The 24,277-nt window shown below is 43.3% G+C and overlaps 1 protein-coding gene across 1 annotated transcript in view; it reads left to right on the top strand.

The window, feature by feature from the left end:
* LOC133353066 (adhesion G protein-coupled receptor B3-like) overlaps nt 1–24,277 on the top strand; it is a 176,243-nt gene that overhangs the window by 74,267 nt on the left and 77,699 nt on the right. Inside the window, 7 exon segments of the mRNA XM_061569166.1 lie at nt 5,910–6,074; nt 13,364–13,465; nt 16,089–16,195; nt 18,127–18,315; nt 19,253–19,288; nt 19,290–19,322; nt 22,660–22,768. Of these exon segments, the coding sequence (XP_061425150.1) occupies nt 5,910–6,074; nt 13,364–13,465; nt 16,089–16,195; nt 18,127–18,315; nt 19,253–19,288; nt 19,290–19,322; nt 22,660–22,768 (741 nt within the window).

Genomic DNA, 24,277 nt, shown 5'->3' with positions numbered 1-24,277 from the left:
GATGGAAGTGCGCAAATGTAGGCCTGTGATGCTTGAAGCCAATTCAATTAGCAGTATGGCTGCTATAAATGCCTGTTGCATATTTTGCATCTAGAAAGTATTGACATTTCTGATGTTATTTCTGCACTTAATTTCTTCTCATTATTTATACATGAATCAGGCTTATTTTCACCGAGCATTGCAAAATGTATAGGGCCTGGTTCACGTGACCTCATGTGGACAATAAAGAAGGACCGCCGTGCCGAGAAGGGCCTTTGCCCAAAACATCCTGCACCTCCGATTAGCCCGGTTGGCTACGTACGGTGCGAAAGAAATCCAAAATGCATACGACACGTTATTTATTAAGGAACCGCCATCTCATATTCACATGCATTGCGACTCTTCAAATATTTAGGGGTATTTCTCCCGAATTGGAAAAAAAATGCCTGCTCTTGATATTTTGGTTGCCGACCCCTGACCTGTTATATATTTGTCCTTTCAAGGCAGTTATTGGCGAACGTGTTGAGTTTTTTGTTACCTTGGACATTTTAATGTTTCAGCCTCTTTCTGGTGCCTTTTATGATGCCACATGACAATGTGGACGTTGCTTAATGTTATGTAGACAGGACTCTGGTGATCATTTGACACGATAAAGCCTATATCCTTTCTGTAAAAAGTGTGTACTGTATTTATGGCTCATATTAGAGTATATAGCTGCTATAAATGTCACCGTAATAAGCCAGTTTGTTGAGCTATCATTTGTGACCAGGTGGCTCTTTTATTTCCTATATTTCAATAAAAGTCTCTTAGTAAGCTTCATAAATGTATTAAGTGGTATTGCTCTGAAAATCTTTTTTTTATTTCTATTATTAAAGTCCTTAAAATGAATGTATGTCGTTGTGGTTGTTAATGAACGGTGTTAAAAAAAGTACACACGGATTCACGCTTATCCCTATGCACAGTATTAATATGGTCACTCCTAATAATATTATGAACGGTCCTGTAGAGAGATTGGCCAATACCATGGGAATGTGTAATGTCTACTACTGGCTCAGGGCCTCAAATAGAAATGCGCACTGTGCCGTTATTGTTTAATATCCATTAGCAACAAAGCCATTCTTTTTTTCCTGAATGCGTTTTTTAGTGTCACAAAGTGGCACAATGCAAATTTCTATTTTCGATGTTTTTGTTATTTAATTCATAAAGGGAATGAAATACTCTTTCACATCTGTAATGAAATATTACATTTTGTCTAAAAATGTAAATTACTTTAAACATGCATGTATTCATATCGGATTCTTTACTCTGCACAGCAATATTTATTTTACACTTATATCTAGGGGATGCATATTGTTAATAAGCCACTCTGTTGCCCCTGTATGTATGCGTTCATGCATACATACATACATATTCGTGCACATATGCATATGAATGGAATTGTAAATATAACCAGACTGAGAATCCAGGAAATGAATACCAATCCAATTTCAGGTTTATTTGTAAATACGTACAAAAAATACATCACACGGTGAATACTATTGTTTTAAACATTGCTATTACCTGTTAGCATATTTAAAACATTCACAGGATTACATGTGACTTTATTCACTCTGATAATGTATAAAAATAATAATAACATGATGTACAGCCTTTTGTCAATCCACTGTCGTATGAAGACATTCCCACACCCTGTTGCTCATAATGATTATTTTACCATATTTCACCGCACTGATGGCAGCCGGAACCAGGAACAGAAATTAGGTCGCTGGGTTCATCACACAGCATACTAACCATTGTACTTTTACTCCACCCAGTTCTAAGACACTTTTAATGAAATTATCCTTGCCCATTGTATTTACAGAAATTAATTCATACAAGCATACAAGTCACATATCACTCGTGATTATTATTGTTGTTGTATTGTTTAATGCTTCGCACCTCCGATTAGCGCGATCGGCTTTGTGTGGTGCAAAAGAAGTTCAACATACATACATTAATCTTGATTTGAAACTCTCGTGACTGCAGGAATGCATACTCTTTTGGTAAAGTCACGTAGGTATAAAATAAAATCCCACCTGATGACGGACACTTGTGTTGCGCTCGAAACGTCGTGATTTATTTTATTTTATACCTACGTGACTTTACCGAAAGAACCAAACAGTATACATACACAAATAAATTAAACTATTAACCTGAACAATGTTTGTTATTTACCGTGTAAGGCCCACTGAGCTATATAGCTCTTGTTTCAGAAGCAACCTGACCACACGTTATAGCTCAAGGAAGTGGCTTAGAATATGGAAATTTATAGCAGCCAAATACTCTGAAGCATATTTCTAAACATGAAGGGAAAAACCGGAAGACCCAGAGACAAATCTACACGACCACGGGGAGAACACGCAAACTCCAAATATACAGGCGTCATGGTGGGGATTGAACCCACGACCTCCTGTATACCAGGCGAGGTAGATAACATCCCATCACCGTGCTTGCAGGCATCTTTTTTGTAACAAGCACGATGCGTAGGTGGGATTTTGACCTGTCAGTGGCATCGCTGTGATGTTCGGTGCAGATCAAGGCAAGCATTTATTTGCAACAACAAAAAAGTATACTTTCACCTGAAATTCTGTATGCAGTAACTTATTTGGATGACTGCCCATTTTTGCCAAGCTAGGGTTGTAGGGGTGGGGGGGGGGGTGATGCAATTATGTTGCGGGTTGAAGCAAAGAAATGGGTGCATTCACATTTGTGTGATGATGAGAGCAGGGTCAGTGCAGGGCTTTTACAATTTTCGAGCGCTTGATGTTCGCTTCTTGGTAATTTGATGGAATTGCAGCAATTGTGGCGCTCCGCTGAGACGGGGGGCTGAAGCTGTGCATGTGCACAGAGAGCGCAGTGGGTCTCACAGGAGCGTGTCAGTCATTACAATGCAGCGGGGAGGGGTACAATAATAAAAAAAGCCAAACATCAATTTTTCAGTTAAGACACCACTGCTGACACCTGCAATCAATATGGCCCTCTCTATGAGCTTACCAAACGCAGGGAAATGTTGATTAATTTCATGTTGCGCTTGTAGACGCCAAGCTTTGAATATCGTGATGTATTGGATTGTAAGCAACAGCAAGGCACTGCAGGAAAATCACTTCTTTATTTCCGCAAGTCCATTTTCTGCTACAAAGGGAACATCGCCGATATATCGTTCCTCAATCTGTGGTCTCTTGTTGATTCGTGGAAAGGTCCGTAATTTGCAAGAGTTCAGTGCAAAAACGTGAGAAAGTGAAGACGATGGTGAGTATGCAAAGAGCCATTAGACCAGCAACGCTTGAACGATGTGGATTCATGATAGGGCCACTTGTGTGGAATTCCGTTTGCCGATAAATGTGGAAAAGGACGTGAAATGTTTGACAGGATTGTGAAAATGCCCTCGTTACAAATGGCTAAGAGGACCGGAGGGAAGATCATGAGCTGCCATCTATTCACTCTTTGTCCTTTACGAACAAGCAATGACACAGATGGAAATATTATAATTGCAACTGTATGAGAAATGTGTGTCGGATGGGGGAGGGTAGCTTCTGAACCGAATCATTGCACAAGGGTGAGTGGAGGGTTAGGAAAGGGCAGTTTATGTGGGGTCACATATTATATTGCTACGTTCAGTCTCATTTATTTCCCTCTGAGGCTTATCCATGCCAGGGGTACGTGTTTGGTTTTTGTAAGCGGCACGGGCGTAACATCCCATCGAGTTTGATGGCATGTAAACAACGTGTGTACCCTAAGTATGAATATGCTAATGCAATTGCAAGGCATCAACCACAAAAAAAAAATGTCCAACCACCTTCATTCACCTACCTCTCGAATAAAAAATATCTCTCCCACTCTCATCAAAAATTCGTTACATCCCTCCTCCTATTTACCTCTGCCCACATCTCCCCGCAATATCGCTTCTGCTCTCTCTCTCTCTGAGCTAGAAAACACCTCCATCCACCTCCCGTCATCAATCGCCGTGCAATGGGAGGCCATTCCTTCCCCTCCGCTGCTCTTATAACCTAGAGCAGCCCTCCACTTGCTGTCAATTTATGTCCCTCTCTCTCCCCCTTTTTACTTTGCACGAAGGATCCATCTTTATTGCTTATGATTTATCGTGTTAAATTTCTCTCACTCTCCTTCTTGCGTTGTGTATCAGGCCAAAAACACTCCACGGTGGGATTGGTAAAACGTCCTGATGTGGGACCTTCCTGGAATTGAGTCTATGGAAGACATGGACCTTTTATTGGATGAATAAATGACACGGTCATTTGTGTTGTATTTCCATGGTCGCCCTGCAGAGTGATTGCCCCCACCCTATAGGAATATAAACACGAGCTTACGGCAATAAACAGAGATGATGACAAACCCGTGTTGCATATAAGCAGATTTTAAAAAATGTGCCTTTTTAAACAGTATTTCTCTTATGATGCATTGTCAGGTCATCCAAAGTCCTCTTATCCTTCTATATTACAGACGAAGATACACCCCCAATAGCCTTAACGCACTGTTGGGGCGTGTTGCTGTGAGCGAGTACGAGTTTCGCAATTTGTCAGCACGCCTTCGTGGTGGATTTGTGTGGGCCCTGTGTGTGCACACACCCAGAGGGCCCACACCACGCGCACAGCGCTGATGTGCACACAACAACCACTAAGTGGCGGTGATGTCACCACGGCGCTTGTGCCAGGCTAGGTGCACGTTGAGGCCACGTGAAGTGTCGAACGCCTGCCGGCAGGAGGTCACGGGGCAGACCCAGGTGCCACGGGTCGACTGAGATGACTGGTCGATGCGCCACCTGAGCCAACTTGCTGTGTTTTAGCCGCCCGGAGCTCCGCTCGTTGTTGTGAGCGTCGCTCCTCCCGACCCTCCGTTGTTGCTGGAGGGCGACTGCCTCCAACTGCCCAGTAGCAGCAGCAGCGTCCTTCACGAGCCTCCTCCACAAGAGGCTCTTGTACCACATCACTCCGTCTCTTCTCTAGCCCGCGCCCGTTTAGCCCCCTCTATCCGGCCGAATACACAAAGACAAAGATCCCCCGTATAGTCTTAACAGTCTGTAGGGGCAAGTGCTGTTAGCGAGCACCTATGAAGGCCGGAACGGTACACGAGGGGGTGGGTGGCCAGCACCACGCCCGTCCGCCTTTGTCTCCCCAGTGGCGATGTTTACACACTGCACCAGGTACTCATTTCAGGCTGAGTCGACCTAGGAGAGGCCCAGGACCGGTTCAGATAATCGTCACTGGTGTTGGCCGTGAGCGGGAATTGAACCCGGGTCGCCAGGTTCATAGCGCAGCGTAGCGCTAACCGCTGCACCACCGCTCCCCAAACGCACACATTGCCACACGCATCGAGCCGGTCCACTCGTGCAGGAGGACGTGCCCGTGTCGTTCGCGTTCATGTGACCGTGACCGCGCAGAGGTACATACAACTTTCAAATTGACAGTGGAATTGATGCGTTTTGTTTTTATTTATTCTACTCTGTTGTCTTATTTGTGTTATTATCTATATTGTTGTACAATTTAATTATGTTATATGGATGTTTGGTTTGTGTGGACGGTACAGGATTAATGTTATGCAATTTTAATTTTCTCCACGGGAACATAACCCCATTTCTCTCCCTCTCCCCCCCCCCATATAAACAGAGCAGCTACATTCGCGAATTTTACTTTTGCGAACACCGAGGCCTGACCCTAGTTTAGCTCGTACTGCATCAGTGTGCGCGTACTTTGTGTACGTGTATATGTTTTCTCTCTGCCCTCACGTGCCAGGTGTACCGCTGGTGCCACACGGTCGTGCCAGCCGTCGACGGCTACTCCACAAACGCCCCTTGCGCCGTAAAGTCTTGAGTCTGGATGGCTTATCTTGGGCATCCCCCCCCCTCCCCCCGGTGTGTCTCTGTGCCTGGGTAGTGGACGGCCAGTGGATGTCCTGGGGTCAGTGGAACGAATGCCCCGTGACTTGTGGCAGAGGTGAGCGGAGGCGCATCCGCGTCTGCCACGGGCCGTTCAACGACGGGAAGATGTGCGACGGCCTTTCCTCCGAGACAAAGACGTGCGCTGAGGCGAAGTGCCCCGGTACGTCACGCGTCGCGATGCTTGCGCTGTGCTGAGACATTTTGGTGGAAAATTCCACATTTCTACGGTGTTGTGTCGCTGTTCCATGAGACATTGTTGGTGCGGCAAAGCGGTACTCGTTTTATTGGCCCTGAAAGGATGATGGGCTTTGTCGACACCCCATCCCCCACTCCACGAGATTTAAGCTCTGAAGCTTCTAAACGTGATGTCGGTGCCCAGAGGTCACACACCACCTTGTCATCTGTGTGTGTAAACGATATAACGACGACTCATTAGGTCCAGGAGGCCTATATACTGAAAGACTGACTTGTTTTTCTTGTCTGGACGAGCTTACTGTTTTGTGCTGAATGAATCCAACTGTGTTCAAGGGGTGCTATTGCGTTTGATATCAGGCCTCATCCAGCGCCATTTATGGAATGGGCCTGACCGCTGATGAAACCCTAAGAGTAAAATGCTATTCTGGGTTTGCCTGCTGAAAAAATACTGCTGGATAACATTGGACCAGAAGGCTCATTATTTTGGAAGTGTTGTTGGAGTTCATTACATAGTAAAGAAAATATCCTAAACTTTGAGTCCATCAAGTAAAAATGCAAATTGTCACTCCTATTAAAACAACCATGGGGCAGTGCTCGTACCCTTCGGTGAACCTGAGACAGTGGGTAAAATTGCATATTCCTCTTGTGTTGGTCACTTCCATTAGATGATCAATTGAGCAGGGTGAGACCTGTGACTGACTTCAAATTAACGGTGCAGCAGATTACAATTTGGCCACTTACATTTTTTTTTTGCTTTGGCGAGCTTAATCTATTTTTTATTACAATGCATAACATTACGAAATTGTCCTTTTGACTCTGACAGTTAAAAAATATATATATTTTTTGTGCCTGCTGTGACTCACTCACAAAGGGCATACTAGAGGATTATCGTGAAGGTGAATCGGAGATGCGAGCGAGGGGGGGCAGGGTCCCAGGGGGGGGGGTGGTGTTAGACAGCAGCGAGCGTGTGGGTGGAAGAAATTCGAGGCAGCAAAGAGGAAGGGAGGTGAGGTTTTCATGGGGTTTACATCTCCCACAGTTTATGGTGGCAATAAACCAAGGTGCTGTCCGCACAATGTAACCCACAAGCTGAAGCCTTGTGCTTTGCGAATTTCACCCACTGAGAATTTGAGGTCGCGACCCCCTTCTCCTCTTCTGCTGCATCCTTCTCGCCTCTTATCTCACCTCCGCTCGTAACGACAGGAAAAGGGATGCCTTTGGTAGCCTTCCAAAATTAGCTTTTTATTTTTGTTTATTGCAAGCAAACAAAATGGAAACGGTCAAAAGTACGTCGTATTTTTCTTGAAAATTGTTTTATCAAGGCCATCACCTACCCAGAAGCGTTGTGAAATACCGGGGGCCGAATTTGTAAAAACTCTCTCATTATGAAAGTGCAGCCACCACTCGCTTTAAATTGCGTAATTTTGTACACGCCCAATCCGTCAGCCGTCAGCCACCAGCTAATTCCACCTTTTTGGTGTGTAATGAAAGCTTCAAATGAGTCGCTGTCAAGAACCTTCTAAATGCTACTCTGATTGATGATTGCTCTGAATCTGGGGACTCCTCACGCTCACTCCTTTAGACCAGCATAGTCCCATAATGAGTGTTGCTTTCTGCATCTTAACAAGACGCTTTAGCCTTTGAACGCTATTAAATCACACTAGCAATTTATTTAGCCGTAAAAATTTGTTTAAATGTAAAATGAGCTTTCTGCCGTGATCTGGATGAATAATTTCCGTCTTGCAGCAAGTTTAAATATAATGCCGATAGCGGTAAGTCGCTGTTGATTTTTTATTTAAACGTGGCATTTTGTTTTGAAGTCAAAGTCTCAAAATGTGTTGGCAGCGGAAAGCTACCTTGTTAGATGACATGTGGTGACGGTGCCATATAATGTGTGTTGCTTGTTACATTGGCACACAAAGCCGAGTTTGCTAAATCAATCGGAGGAACACAATTGAAAAAAAAAGTTTTTATATACTTAGGGCAGGTTGTTAACGTCATATCAGCATTAGATTTATTAATTAAAGGTAGCGGACATGAATAGGTTGGAGTCATTTTTATTCAATGTTGTACGACAATAATGGAAAGCAGCAATGTGCCGATGAAAAATCAGAATCGGTGCCAATCACTTGTGGATCATTGGCAAAGAAAATGGAACAAAAGCTGTATGTTAGCAAAGAAGCAAGGAGAAGTGTATGCCTTGTAATTACACTGAGAGACAGACATAGACACGAAGATTAGAGATGGCACGCAAGTTAGAGATATCGTGTTGATAATGAAGGTAAGCAAAAGTGGGCTTACCGGAATCCATTTTGGTCTTGCAGAGGAGACGATTAGGGCGCCACAGTGCTGATATTAATTATGTCGCCTGGCATACAGAAGGTCGTGAATTCAATCCCGACCCTGACGCCTGTATATTTGGAGTTTGAATGTTCTCTCCGTGTTCGCATGGATTTTTCTCCGGGTCCTCCAGTTTGACCCTCCACATTTAGAATCAACATGCGTTTCGGAGTATTTGGCTGCTGTACATTTCCACGTGATCAGCCATTTCGTTGAGCTATTATTAGCGATAGCAAGGTCGCTTCTGAAAAAGATCTATATAGCTCAGTGGACCTTACCTGGTAAAATAAAAAAGTGTAGGAGTCGTAGTTTGTTATTTTAATGCTTCGTCTCCATGGTTGATCTGTCCTTGGCTGCCATTCCACCACCCGTCTCATCCATCGGACATCATACCTTGGAGTGCTGCGTCTTCACCAAGCCAGTGTGATGCCTCTGATTTGCATTCGTCCTCTGAGCTACGTGTTTCTCTTTCTCTCTCGGTGTGTTTCCCAGCATGCATCTCTCCATGCTTCATCAGCGAATTATCAGCTTTAATTCCATGTTCTTTGTGACTATTCATGTTTCTGAGCCATATATCATAGCAGGCAAAATGCACCAATTGAAAACTGGCTGTTTAAACACCTTGGTATGTGGCTATTTCATTTAGCATGAAATAATTATGTAAAAACGCACACGCTACACCTTATCGTCTCTTTACTTATTAATTTGTATCCTGGCCCGCCTTGAATGAATACAGTACTCTGTTTTATTTTTCAGTTATGTTCCCAGAAACAGTTATATCTTCTTTTGTTCGGTCGTAAAACTGTGTAACGGCATGAATATGTTGACGCTCGGAAGTAGTTTGGTTGTTGGTGAATTTATTGGATGAATGTCACGAACGCAATTATTATTTCTCAACATGCTGGAGCCTCATTTAGCTTACGCCTATGCAATTATTGCACTGGCGTAGAATTAGTTATATTAAACTCAGACATTTAAATCACTCAAGGGACAGTAGTGTAGTTAATGTTTTGTATGAGAAAATCAAGCATTATAAAGCACTCACAAACGACAAGTGGAGCTTTAATAGGTGCATATATCATCGTGTGTGCTATTATGGAACATACTGGGTAATGGCTAAGGTTGTTTGTGGCCTTTTCACAATTTTGGACAGCTAATTGATGGACTTGTTTGCTCATAAGTAGCACTTGGGATGTAAGTGTATTTGTATTGCTCATCAGCATAGCAAACACGACTACTGACATTGAGTGGGAACATTCTCAATGTACTAACACTGAGTGAGGTCATCACTTAAGATTTCAACTTCTATAGAATTTTGACACTAGTGCCTTCCACGATCACTGGAATCCTGGTTATTCTTGCACAGTGAAGTGGTCCACGGATCAGCAGCAGGGTCTGGGTCCGTCTCCCCAAACTCTAAAATAATAATAACATTGCGTAACAATTTTTTATATTAGTTTCATGACTGCAGGGATTCATCTTCTTGGTTCTTTCGGTAAAGTCACGTAGATGGGAAATAATAAAATAATAAAAATAAAACATAATAAAATACAATTCTCACGACGTTTCGGCCACAACGCAAGCAGCCGTCCTCAGGTGAAGAACAGGGCTGTCGGAAAGACAGCGTCTGAATGAGACGCTGTCCTCAGGTGAAGAACAGGGCTGTCGGAAAGACAGCGTCTGAATGAGACGCTGTCTTTCCGACAGCCCTGTTCTTCACCTGAGGACGGCTGCTTGCGTTGTGACTGAAACGTCGTGAGAATTATTTTATTATGTTTTATATTTATTATTTTATTACTTCCCTTCTACGTGACTTTACCGAAAGAACCAAGAAGATGAATCCCTGCAGTCACGAAAGCTTTAAATCGAAATCTTTCAGTAAAGTCACGTAGGTATAAAATAAAATAAATCACGACGTTTCAGGGTCAACACAAGCATCCGTCGTCAGGTGGGAGAGCATGGTCTGCTGCTGAGGCAGACTGTTTTAAAACCTTTTAAAACAGTCTGCCTCAGCAGCAGACCATGCTCTCCCACCTGATGACGGACGCTTGTGTTGTGCCCGAAACGTCGTTATTTATTTTATTTTATACCTACGTGACTTTACCAAAAGAACGAAATAGTATGTATTCCTGCAGTCACGAAAGCTTCAAATCAAGAATAATAGATATTTTCAATACTTTTTAGGCATGAGAAATACGAAATAACACTTACTACCTAGGAACAAAAATTGTGTTACATAGTGTAATAATCACCCCCTTTGCCCAGAAATGTCTCACTGAGTCTCAAGCCTTTTTTTTTTCAGGAGTGTACTCCTATTGGTGTGTTTGGCCAATTCCCAAGAAAGAACATTTGGCATGTGAAGGGGAAACTAGAGAACCCAGAAAAACAACCCAGGTATATTTACCCAGGTATATATATATATATAGAGAATCCTACAATACCTTGATTTTACAGGAAGGTTCCCATGGAAAGTACAACCAGGCTCAATCCCACTTAACTTCCAAGACATGAGGAGATTGGTTGTATTCAAGGTGACTTTGGTCAGAGGCCTTGAGGCACTATGGGATTGGCCCTCCGCTTCTGAACCCACTGAACCCATCCGGCTCTGCCCGCCGCAGTCGGGGGGTGGGGGTGCATAGTTCCTGAGACTATGTCAAGTACAAATGTTTTTTTCCCTTCCCCGCGTGGGCTATTGAAAGTCACAATACAAAGTATTCATTCAGAGAAGTCCCACAGGACAGCGAAGCCCTGTGGATTAGAGAATGGACCACAGAAGAACTGGATTCCACAGAACTTCAAAGATCACTTCAAGTGACCTTTTCTTTTTCGACACACAGAGAGGCACGCTTTCCCCAATGGGAGAAAAGTTTTGTTGCATGACAAGTCAGATCGATATTTTAAATCCTCAAAGTTGGAATTTAACCACAGAGAAAATGAAATTTTACATGATGCATTTTTTGTTATTTTTTGTAGGTGTTGGTGGGCTTCAGAGACACCATTAACTCGCTACTCAATACAGTTGAGAACCTAGTTTAATATTGGGTGGCTGCCTGGATTGGAAACTGTGATTTTACCAGTGCTGACTCAGTGCCCTGAAGTCTGAGGCATGACCCAGCCAACTCATAATCTTTCATCATACGCTTTAACAATTGCACGTCTGGGACATTTAACTAAGCAAACAGTATCACGGTACGCACATCTCACTTCCACATTAACGCTGTGTCGTCACAGCTGGTTTCAGGATCAGCCAGGCCTTAAAAGTTGCAGCCAAGATCATGAATCTACCCTGGAGCCAAAGTGCTGAGCTCTGTGCAATGAGGTGGCCCTGTAGGATTGTTAATAAAAAAATACAGATTGGACTCATGAGTAAATTTAAGGCTATGTGGAAGCACTAGACTTCTTTCTCCCATGACAACCGCGGACCTCGCTAAGCCGTGCGGAAACGCAGTGTGGGAGACGCGCGTCCGCCATCCACAAACGGACGATCACAGAATCGCCGACCTGCAAATGTGGTGAAGTGCAAACCATCAAACGCATCCCTGACCAACTGGCTGTGTTCGCTGCGATCCACACTGCACCTACTGCCTCCGTGGATCGGTTGAACAAACTTTGCGTTCAACTACAACGCGTTTCAGCACGCTTACTTTTCCATCCTGCCGTAGCAGAGAAGAAGTTTAAGCACCGAGCGAGTCCGTCATGGAAAACTTGCAATCACTGTACTTTCTTTGTAACATGAAGTCAATTTGACAATCTGTGCATAATTGATTAGTTTCCCTACTTATTTATTTTTCAGCAATTTAGACGTGTATAAAAATGCCATGTACCATACCATTAGCTTTATAGTATGTGTAGTATATATTGTGCTTGGTGATAACATTTGACTCACAATTCAATTGAGAGTGCAAATCTTAGTCTGGTGTACATACGATCCCATCTTCCTCTCGGGTAGATAATATAAGTAGCACAAGTCAATTGTTATTGTCTTCAATAAAGTCTGGAGTTCACCATGGGAATGTGGAATTTCCAGCACTGGGAAATTCCACATGAGGAGGGAAACACTGATATTTAAAGTTTGGTTTGATATTCGGTCACATTGACACAATTGAGTGATTGTGTCAATGTGAGGGATACACTGATATTTAAAGTTCGGTTTGATATGATATGAGTGATTGTTTTTGACATTTTTCATGTTATTGGTCCTTTAAACATATTTGCCAGCGTGATTTTAATTGAATGTCTGCATAACTCAATTAATCCTTTCTGAATACAGTTGTTTTCATTGTGACTAAGTCTCATTAAACCTCGCAGGGCTACACTGCTACAAGACAAGCTTGATGTTGACAATAACAGTAATATTTAGCAATGGACTTCACACCTTCCCACCCCGTGTCTGTCTTCTCCTATAAAATACCTTAACACAGGACCCTCCTATAAAAATAGTCATTGGATTCAAATGTGGCTTCCTTGATAACCTAACTAATACATTTTGACTTAAAACTTTCGTGACTGCAGGAATTTATATTCTTTGGTTCTTTCTACCGTGTTTCAGATCTGCCTCGTGTTCACAAACACAGTCCGAGACAAACGGGCGTAGCCTTGTGTTCACAAACACGATCCGAGACATGTCACCGTGGAGGCCTCTCTCCGATCTTACATGAACATGCTAATTTTTCCCTGGCAGCGCCGTCGTTGACCATCACTTACATTAACATCAGCTGCCCCGCCCATGCTGCTGACATTGGGCTACGCCCATTTTAAACCTCTATAAACAGTTTGCCTTTAGAGGCTAACCCCCTTTTCCTGATGACGACCGCTTTGTGTTGCGATCGAAATGTCGTGGTTACTTTAACGAAAGAACCAGAGAAAACTTAAATAACCATCGTCATCATGAGTATTATCCCTTTGCCTTCGCAGCTCCTCACGAAATTTGCCGCCAAGAGCAGCTGGGTTCCGTCACGTGGCAGAAAACCGCTGCCACCAACGTGGCCACGAACCGCTGCCCCACTGACGCCACGGGTGAGCGTTGGTGTACGGTGTTTTTTCTGCAATATTTTTGCTGTCTTTTCTTGAATTTTCTATTTGCACTTAGTCACATATTCACTTTAAGATGTTTTTTGTTCATGTTTTTGTTTGTTGCGGTTGCACCCGATTCAAGAGCCGAATGGCTCACAGGGCTATACCTAATCAATGAACTTGAACTTGAGTCCCTGGGCCACACGCTCACCACCCATCACCCATTACCGTAAACACTTATCTTTGCCGTTGTGGTTGTTGCTGTTGCTGTTACTTTGTCTCCTTGATGGCAATTTCTAGGTATGCACCCGTGCATAAGTTCATCGATTGATGTTGATGCTCAGGTGGTTCACGATGCGTGTAACATGCAAGAATAGGATGTTTACGATTTACGTAAATTCATCTGTAAATTTAACACGTAGGCTTTCACGACAAATATTTTGATTCGTTACATTAAATTAGTGTGTCGTTAACCCTCCTCCAAAATGTGTACAACTTTTTTTTAATATATATTTTTAAACAATGTATATATAGCATACATATAACAGAAAACCTTTCAACAATCTGGGGATATGTATAATGCAATACCAAAAATGATATTTGCATTGTATGTATCAGTGTACAGGCATTAAAATGTTTATATTGTACCTCGCAATACATTGATGCAATTTTTTCTTTAAAAGTCACTTAATTTCCATTGACATTTCGGATTGTTCTAAGAGTTGAATATCTATAGAAGTTGGTTTTATTTCAAGGTTTCTGCTTTATTGGTTTGAAAATTGCTGCCCTTTGGTTTTCGTCCAAATTAATTTTAAATCACTTTTTTATTGGATCTGTTATGGGGCATAATACAGTACGTGCGTGTACATTTTTTCTCACTGCCTTTCTAGAGTGCAATGTAACGTTTATTCTCAAATGCGACCTGATTCTGATATCGACGACCTCTCGCTTACGATTTATACAGACACTACATGCATTTATTTACCCAAAAAAAATGACTGATGGGGGGAATGGATTTTTACCGTTGAAAATTTGCTGAAGTCCCTAAAGACCATTTGAGTGACTTATTGTGAATTGTTCACTTATTTCACATCCCACGCCACTAAGGGATGTCTTGCCACTGCCACACGTCATTCTCTCCGCAGCATTCACAGCCGCTCTTACACATGGTTCATTATTTATAATGTATTTGTTACTCGCGTCAGGGATGTGACGGCGTATTATTCCGAACATGCGTTCGTCCGTAATTGTTTAATAAGATTAATCACCATTGCCTGCGGACTCTTCCACTTTTTTTTACTTCCTATTGTAATGGACTCTGATGTAAAAAAAAAAGAACTCAACACGCATCCGTCAATAACACAGCAGCCTTAACATAAAAATATGGAATAGGCAACATTTCCGGCAATGGCAATTCTTCATAGAACACGTGTCGTTTCATATCCCGTGAAAAAGGGTAATTGCCTTCAAACAATATATATAATCGACGATATTACAATCGGGATACAATTAGAGAGAGAGAAACATTTATTCTGGAGAGAACCTGAAGCTTTTGCTTGTGAGTCTGGCACTCCTCCGTGGTCAAATATTGACAACTTTCATTGAAGCGAGATAAATTGCAGCAACATTAAAATGCTGTTTCAGCTTAGAGTTTACCCGGTCTAAAAGATCCATATTAATATATTATTTATAAAGTACGAGCAGCAGAAAGTATGTGAGGTATTAAATTGCTATATGACGGTATCTTTGAAAACATTACGCCGTGTTTTGTGGTGATGCGTTGTAAAAATTGGTTTAAAAATCAAGCTGATCCCCTTACAAACAGGGGTATGTTAAATATTCAAAGCACTAAATAACCAACCTCTCTCATTTACCAACCTCGTGAATGCAGTGCTCAGAATTTCACCTCTCTATTGCTCAGCCTGATCTCTCGGTCAATGCCTGTGCAAGTGCTGGCGGGGAAATGTTCCCCTCAAAGTTTGCCTAATTACGTTTCGTTGTGTCATTTAGAGACGGCAGGGAACATGTCAGGGAGAGTACACGCACCCCACTAAAAAGCGTTCCAATTCCAGAAGCCCAATTCCATTTTTGAGAATGTACCTGAGAAAGTAAGTTGACCTTTGAAGAGAGAACGTCTAAACCATAGTGTCCATCAGGTAGGACGATAGTAGAATCCCAAGGCACTATCCTTAAAAATGTGGAGTTCGCTGCAGTTGTGGGAAGAATTTAACAACTGAAAATGAGCCACGGAACAGAAAATGAAGCAAAACAGAGCGGTGTATATACTCTTGGTTCTTTAGGTAAAGTCACGTAGGTAAAGAAAATAAAAAATAATATAAAATGAATAAATAAATAAATTTCTCACGACGTTTCGGGCGCAACACAAGCGTCCGTCATCAGGCGGGGACAATCACACCAAGAAACAATTTATTTATTTTTATTTTATTTTATTTTTTATTTTCTTTACCTACGTGGCTTTACCGAAAGAACCAAGAGTATGGATCCTTGCAGTCAGGAAAACTTCAAATCTAGAACAGAGTGGTGCCTCGGCACAAAGCGGCTTGACGCAGCCTAATTCTGCTACCCCTGTATAATGTGAATTGCTGTCGCCCCGGCTAATGAACAGGAGTGGTGATACGGCAGTGCTCGCTGAATTCCGATGGAGTGGCCTCGTGGGAAAAGCTAAGCTTCATCAAATGCATCTCCCACGACGTCCGCAATGCGCTGCAGTTGGTGAGATGCGGTGCACTGTGACGCTGCAACGATTGCTCTCTGCTTCTGGTCTCTCTCGAGCATGGGTCTTGCTTCAGTGACGTTGTGCCTTCTTTACGTGGTGTACACCAAGGACTGTGTTGGATAATCCCGGAGGAACCAGTGAAATAATATTAAAAATGTATGTGTGTTATTTTTGTAATTTTGGAAATGACAATGCGTGTCATGATAACATTCTCAGTCGGAGGTCGCTCTTTCTCCACTGCTGCTCCCACAGTTTGGAAATCTCTCCTCATGTCCTCCACGTAGCTTACCTCAAGCATTAAGACTGTCCTTTTCTCTCCTCTTATCATATATTTATAAACCAAATTTTTTTTATTTTACCAGGTGAGGCCCACTGAGTTGTATCGCTCTTTTTCAGAAGTGACCTGGCCACAAATGATAGCTCAACAAAGCGGCTTATCATGTGGGAATGTTTGGCAACCAAATACTCCAAAGGCATGTTTCATGCATATGACTGTTTCCATCCATCCATTGTCTTGATCAGAATTAAATTCTTCTCTTTCAGTGCTGCCCTCGCGATACATTCCTCATTCACCATATAAAACGTCTTGTCTTGCTCTTCTTCACAATCTCAAAATGCAAATTTCTTGTTTTTTGCAAGAGCCTAGAGATAGTCAAGTTGATATTCTTCACGAAGTCACATTGTATTGTTTTGGGTGCATATGATGAAAAGGTGTTTTTTTCTGATTGTGCAGACTTACAGAGCCTGAGTGGCAATCATTGTCAATCAACAGCTCCTCATAAAACACGGTGTTTAATTAACGTCTGAATAAAAATGCATGAGTCAAACAAACTATATAAATATCAGTATGGACTCGGAGAATCTTCACTCGAGAGCCACTTTATTGAAAATGATGATGACAAATTGATATCATGATTATTACACCCATTATCTATCCACTGCTGGATGTCAAACTCACACCATTGCCATCCCTCACCATCATGCATTGCCACGATCCATCTCACTCCTGCTCATGAACTGGCAGGTGATGTGCGTATAAATAAAACTCTGTTTATAAATCTTTATTGGGGCAGGCTATGTTGTCCGCCTTCTTTAACTGGAGATTAATGTGCAGTGTTTTTTTTGCTCGGTTTGGATAAATCTGTGCTCTCTGTGATGTGATTATCATTTTCAGAATCACATTTGCGCGTGGCATATCATTGACGTCCCACTCGAACGAATGGAGGGGCTGCCTAGCACTCTCTCTCGTGGTGGCGCTTCTGCCAGCAGTGGAATGAGCGAGCAATTGCAGGGCTTCACCTTTACCTTTTTACCTTTTGCCACTCGGGCAAATGAGCTGAGACTTGGGAACGTGGCATTATGTTACTTACTCTGCGAATAATTATCGTCATTTTCAGGCAAATTCACTTCTGAATGAACGTCTCCCTATGCTGTGATGGTCATGTGGGTTTCTTGATCGGACTTCACGTTGATTGTTGCTGAAGGGGAGAGATAACCAGGACCAGTTTAGATATCACTCGCCACTGATGTTAGCCATGGCTGGGAGTCAATCTCAAGTCACTGGCCTCATAGCGCAGTGCTCTAACCACTGCGCTAAAAGCTCCCCACAATTTCTCTCCGATTGTATCTTTGATCCTGTCAGTGCCAATTCACACTTGAAACTTTTGAACCAGTTAATTAGTAAATTCTCACTCCCCTCTGTTCAAACAAGCAATGGGGTGGCACTTACCTTCATTGGCCCAGAATCAATGGCGAAAATTCCACATTCACAGGGTGGGGATCAGCCAATCCATGGCCCAGTGACGTCACGACCTTTAACTCGTGACCTTATAACTGCGAGTTGAATATTGTACGCAAAGCTGTACGCGGGTCACGTTTTCGCCCCCGCCGATGACGAACGTGGGCTTGTGTGTGTGCTCGTTGTTAGATGAGGGACCAGCTTGCGGTGGGACAAGCCACTCCAGAGGGCATGGCTGCGGTGCTGGGCAACCTGGCGGGCACCTCGCAGACCCGGTTGCTCTACAGCGGCGACCTGCTGGCCTGCATTGAGGTCCTGCGCAACTTCACGCAAGAGGCTCGCCGGGTCTCTCGCGACCCAACCAGCGAGGACATTCAGGCACGTACATGAAGGCAAAGACCGCCCTCCCGCGTAGCCTGTAATAGACCGCTGGGGGCAAGTGCTGTTAGTGAGCACCTGTGAAGGCCGGCACGTCACATGAAGGGGTGGGTGGCCAGGATCACGCCCGATCGCCTTTGTCTCCCCAGTGGCGATGTTTATACACCCCACTAGGTACACATTTGAGGCTGAGTCGACCTAGGCGAGGCCCAGAACCGGTTCAGATAATGGTCACTGGTTTCAGATAATCATCACTGGTGTTGGCCATGAGCGGGAATCGAACGCGGTTCGACGAATCCGTAGCGCTGTGCGCTAACCGCTCCCTTATCGCTCCCCACACACGCGCACACTGCACACACACTTTCGCTCAGCGCACACTTTCATGTATTCTGAAGGGAGCGTGAACACTCTTAAGATCGTTCCCAATGTGGCTTCGATCTATCCATATAATTTTTGGGTGGCCTGCGTTCCTGAAAAGGAGAGAGGCGGCATCTTGAACTTTGTAATGTTCGGTTCAAAGGGCATTCTGCTTCGACCGGCATGATAAGCGATTGTTTTGTCGTCCGTGTGCCAGTGGTGTCCTGTGCCCACTGATGTTCCCACTCTCAAAAAAATAACTTGCTTCACGTCGTATCATGGCGTTCGTGATGAATATGCAATCCAAATATTAATTTCAAAGCTATCTTGGTTAAATGGTGGAATGTTCTCTTTTGGGGACGACGTGTAAAAGACACGCCCAGTCGCGGGGCTGTAGTCTTGTTACCGATGTAGAAAATAAACAATGCTGTGCCCGTGTCCAGATTGTGTTTCGCGCGATTCCCCCGTCCGTGCATGGCTTTGCTGTAGTTCATACGAATGTGCATGAGAACTATAATCGACTGTCTGAATTGGAGTACATTTTCGTGTATTTTATTTCTCCCGCCCACCTCCACTACAGAATTTCTTGGAAATTGTGAGCAATTTGCTTTCGGACTGAAAACAGACCGAAGTGGGAAGACATGCCAACGGTACGTTAAAAGCCATTAATCTTATTTCCCATTGAGCACTCTCGTGGGCTGTGTTATTCCAACAACTTTATGAGAAATGCATCTTCCGTGTATTTCAGGACGTATACTTACACCACACAGTGAGACATGGTGAGAGAACAGAGTGTGCTAATTGAATATCATCTTATGTATTAAATGAGACATTTTAAATTGATGGTCATGTACTATCCTGCAACAGAGAGCATGTTCTTGCCACTTGAATGGAAAATTGTTCGAGCTTTTATTGCTATTTCTGCCGCACAAGATTGGGGCTCTATGCTTTTAGGCTTCTTATTTTTGCATTGGCCTAATATCTTGTATTTTCGATGGTATCTTTAACAAATATTTATGTATAAACAGAAAACTCTGAGCCAAGTCGCCCTTGCAAAATATGCAATGTTTCATGTGTCTCAGTGCGTGTGTTTCAACTCTCGATTTTACGAAGGATACAGCAACAAGACTAAAATACGCCTATGCATAGAATATGATTAATTATTGGTGCTTCATAAGCAGAAGTTTGAAAAAATATTAACACAGAGATAGCCTGCTTTACTTGCGTTGTGCCCATTGAGCAAAAAAAAAACCCAGATAACATTTGTTTTCATTATTTGATCTTTCAACCTACGATCCCAGTGTCTCCGAAGGGGAAACTTTTCCTTTCGTTGTTGATTAAACGAAACGACATACGGATCTGAAACATAGACACTGGCACAGAGGGAATTGAACAGGATCTGAAGAGAGCGCATAGTAGCATGGAATGACGCGCGCTTTGAATTACACGAAGAGACACAGAGAGAGACGTACGGTGGTTCAGTGAACAAAGCAATAAGTATAACCCGTAAAAACAAAGTTTTTCACTATAAATCCTTTATATGCGTGGCAGCGAACTTAAAAATATATTCGCCTGTGGAGGACGCGGGGATCGATCCCGCGACCTTTGGCATGGGAAGCGAGGGCGCTACCAACTGCGCTACTCCGCCACGGCCTGTGGAGGGGTTACGCTCTGGGCTCTTATACTGTGACGTTCAGCCAAAGCGATGAATGAGTTCTATTTGAATATATGTAAAATATTTTTTTTGCCTAAAAAGTGTACAATTTTGGGAATTTTTTTTCACAAACATTAATTGTCTGGCACAACGAGTCTGTGTGGAAAATGTCAGCTTGATTGGATCACGGGAAGTGGGTTAAAAAACGACCGAAAGATTTGCACGGTCGTAAGCAAGCAAGCACGCAAGCAAGCAAGCATGCGAACTTAATATAAAGGATTTAAAAATTGGAGAAGATCGCATTGAATATTGAGAAAAGTGAGTGGGCTTGGGCATTATACATCGCTTGAAGGGATGCTGGCTAAGGCATGAGGCTAGTGAAGGAATGGAAGCCAAAAGAATGAAAGAGCAACCACCAGACAGATGGCGCAATGAAATTGGTTCATGTGCAGGAGTGAGGTGGATTGTGGGATTCCAGGATCATGAGGGATGATCATGGTGTGGAGCAAACGTCATCCAGCAGTGGAAAAAATAGTGGCTGATATTGCTGATAATGACAATTTCCACATGTGCTTTTTAATTCGAATTATGCGTGTGTCTATATATGTATATATAGTGTAGTGGTTAACGCCCTATGAACCCGGCGATCCGAGTTCGATTCCCGCTCATGGCCAACACCGGTAACGATTTTCTGAAACCGGTCCTCCCCCCCCCCCCGCCGTCGTCTGCTGTACCAGCCTTCATAGGTGCTCGCTAACAGCACACTTTCCCCAACAGACTGGTCAAGCTATACGGGGGAGCTTTGTTTTGGTTTATAGCCACGGAAGGGTGGTAAAGCAACACACTTCACATCAATTTGCCCAAGGGCAGGACATTTATAAAGACAACGTTGCTCTAGTTTAGCCTGATAGACTCTTAAGCAAGTGCTGTTAGTGAGCACTCATTAAGGGTAGCACCGTGAACACCCAGCTGCTTTTGTGCCTCCGTTGCGAACACACACAGCGAACGACTGCTCACGTTTGGCTGAGCCATCTTATTGGAGGCACTTGTAAGCTTTGAACATCAAATTGCCATTGACCTGCACAGTTGACAGTCGCTGTCTAGCCAGGTGGCTCAGTGGTAGAGCGAGTGGCTCGCGAATGACAAAAGGTTGGGAGATCAAATCCGGATGCCATCATCCTTTCTGGGATCAATTAAATGGAGTTTCGCTTCAGTGGAGGCATTCAGCAGTGGATAGACTCATCCTTGGCAATGGAATGTGGAATTTACACCACTGGCTCAGGGCTCTAAAGAGGAGTTGAGCACTGCTTCCAGCGCGCATTTGAGCAAGACATTACAGAAGGTTGATTCAAAGCTGAATTGCAAGAACTGTAGCACATTTCACGGACAACTGCGGCACATCTCTCTTATGCAAGTCTTGGGCAGTGACTCCCCACCTTTATGGACACGTGGACCACTGTAAACCTTCATCAGCCTCTCCTTTACTATGGGAACCTCATTTGCCAGTAAAAATATGATAATTGTTTTTTTACCCTTCTATCTGGCAACAAAACTGACACCTTTTTACAAGGAGTCATGTTTGCATAGACCGCAATACCTGCAATCATAATACAAACAAAAGAACATAACTCTGTTAATGTGCACTGTCCCTTGAAGTTGATTGGTCCACACCCGAGACAGCTTTCCTTAGAGCCTAGTCTCACATGGGTTGGACCAGATGACGCCAAAAGGCGCGTGCGCGTGCGCCTTTTGGCGTTATGTTCTTTTGTTTGTATTATGACTGCAGGTATTGCGGTCTATGCAAACATGACTCCTTGTAAAAAGGTGTCAGTTTTGTTGCCAGATAGAAGGGTAAAAAAAACAATTATCAGCCTCTCCTTTTTCATGTTGGGTATTTGAGAGGGAGCTTTACGAAGCATTTTAACCGGACGCCAGAGTCCGGCGAGCCCATTCGATGGCTTCAGGCAGTGTCCCGTGACTGTCGTGTGAGCACACGACGGCCGGTGGTCGGCTGCGTGACGATCCAGACGGCGCGAACACCGCCGTGACAATAATGACAATAAAAGGCGACTCTTTAGTTGTCCATTTGTGGCATGCGGTCAAAGAAATACGACGTTTCGTGAAAAAAATATTGTATTGCCAACAGACCCACGAGACCAATGCCTACGTATGGCCTTGCAGGGACCAAACCATCAGTGCTTTATTCCAGCGGGCACCATTTTAATAGGGCACCATTCCGTTAGGGCAGAGCGAGCAGCAGTGCTGTTCTCCTTTATGAGCCGGCCGCTGTGCATGAGAGAGAGGGACAACAGGCATCTCTGTGCCGCCGACAGAATCCGCCGGCTGTGCTGGAGCTCATGCAGCTTGTGGAAGACTTCGTTCACGTGGTGGGCTCGGGAATTAAGCTCTTCAGCGACATGTACATCGCCAAAGATAACATCGGTAAGTCAAGTGGGCATTTAATATGCGGAACCTTTTGTGCTGACAGTAACGCATCCATTTGCTGAGCCATTACGCCGTGAATAATGTATTCTGGACACATACTTCATTGAATGCAACAACTGTTCGTTTTTTTAAGTCTCTTTCTTGAAAATTCCATTTTCCACTTCGGGTGGAAAGGTATTCTTTCTTATAACTATATCAATTATAACACTGAATTGAAAGTTTAGGAGACCACTTAAAATCAATATCTATTTACTGAAAACCTTTACAAAAGTTTTACGGTCGCATGGTAAAAATATAATTTTTAAAAATACACCCTCGGGCCTCTTTGTATTCGACATATGGCCTGAACATAAGTGCTTGTCATAATGGGATGCTTTATAAACAGCAATTATTTGACCGCGCTGCGGCGTATCCATTTGTTTACAGTGCATGGATCGTGTTGAAGAATTATCACAATCAGATTCGAGTGAAATGTTACTTTTTGCCGTCTCGTTGGGATTGTCTCTCATTATGCCCCATTTGTCTTTACTTACTTGGATGTGAGGAGCATATGCAATTAATAATTATCCGACGCACGATTCAATGGACGCATCATGAGCATAAGAATGCATTTTAATCAATTCACAAGTTACGTGCTGAGTGAATACATTATATTTTGATTGAGTCTGGAAACCCACGCGGCTTGCATTACCCAAGTGTCATTAGTTGATCGGATTACAATGCAGCCCGGACTCTTCTTGTAGCCTATACCTGAGCGTAAGTGTACGATACTTCAACTGCAGATGCTTTATTGGATTCTGCAGCATTAGCGATTGCCACACAAGGCTTGTTCTATATTTATTACTGATGCCTGTGGCAATGGAACGCTGTTTATATAGCTTTGTTTCTACTCTGCACTCAATCGAGCATTCCACATTGGATATCCTCTATCAATGTGGCCATGTACTCACTTGAATATAATCAACTTATATTGAAGTATTTTTCACTAAGCCGAGCAGTGCACTGTGGAAGTGGTGAGGGTTGGTGTATACCGGTACAGCAATCGGACTAATCTACATCTTGATTTAAAGCTTTCGTGACTGCAGGGATTCATATTCTTGGTTCTTTCGGTAAAGTCACGTAGAAGGGAAACAATAAAATAATAAAAATATAAAACAATAACGTTAAGAAAAAAACGCCACTTTGTTCTAATTTTCTTGCTGTGTTTTTCACACCTGATGATGATTGCTTGTGTTGCAGTCGAAATGTGGTGAGAATTGTATTGTTTTATATTTGTATTATTTTATTGTTTCCCTTCTACGTGACTTTACCGAAAGAACCAAGATTATAATCTACATCTGTTTCAACCTGCACAGGGATCGAGCGTTTCCCTCTTGCCCACTTTGGTTTTATCCCGGTGCTCCTCACACTTGTATGTATGTACGTTGAACTTATTTTACACCGTGCGTAGCCAACCATGCTCATCGAAGGTGCAGACGGAAGGACAACAAACTCAACACAAGAAGC

The sequence above is a fragment of the Lethenteron reissneri genome, chromosome 42 (genome assembly GCF_015708825.2).
Source record: "Lethenteron reissneri isolate LAM-NWPU_2019-01 chromosome 42, ASM1570882v1, whole genome shotgun sequence".
In the NCBI taxonomy this organism is placed as follows: domain Eukaryota; kingdom Metazoa; phylum Chordata; class Hyperoartia; order Petromyzontiformes; family Petromyzontidae; genus Lethenteron; species Lethenteron reissneri.
The sequence above is the reverse complement of the archived record's forward strand: the minus strand, read 5'-3'. Positions and strand labels throughout refer to the sequence as shown.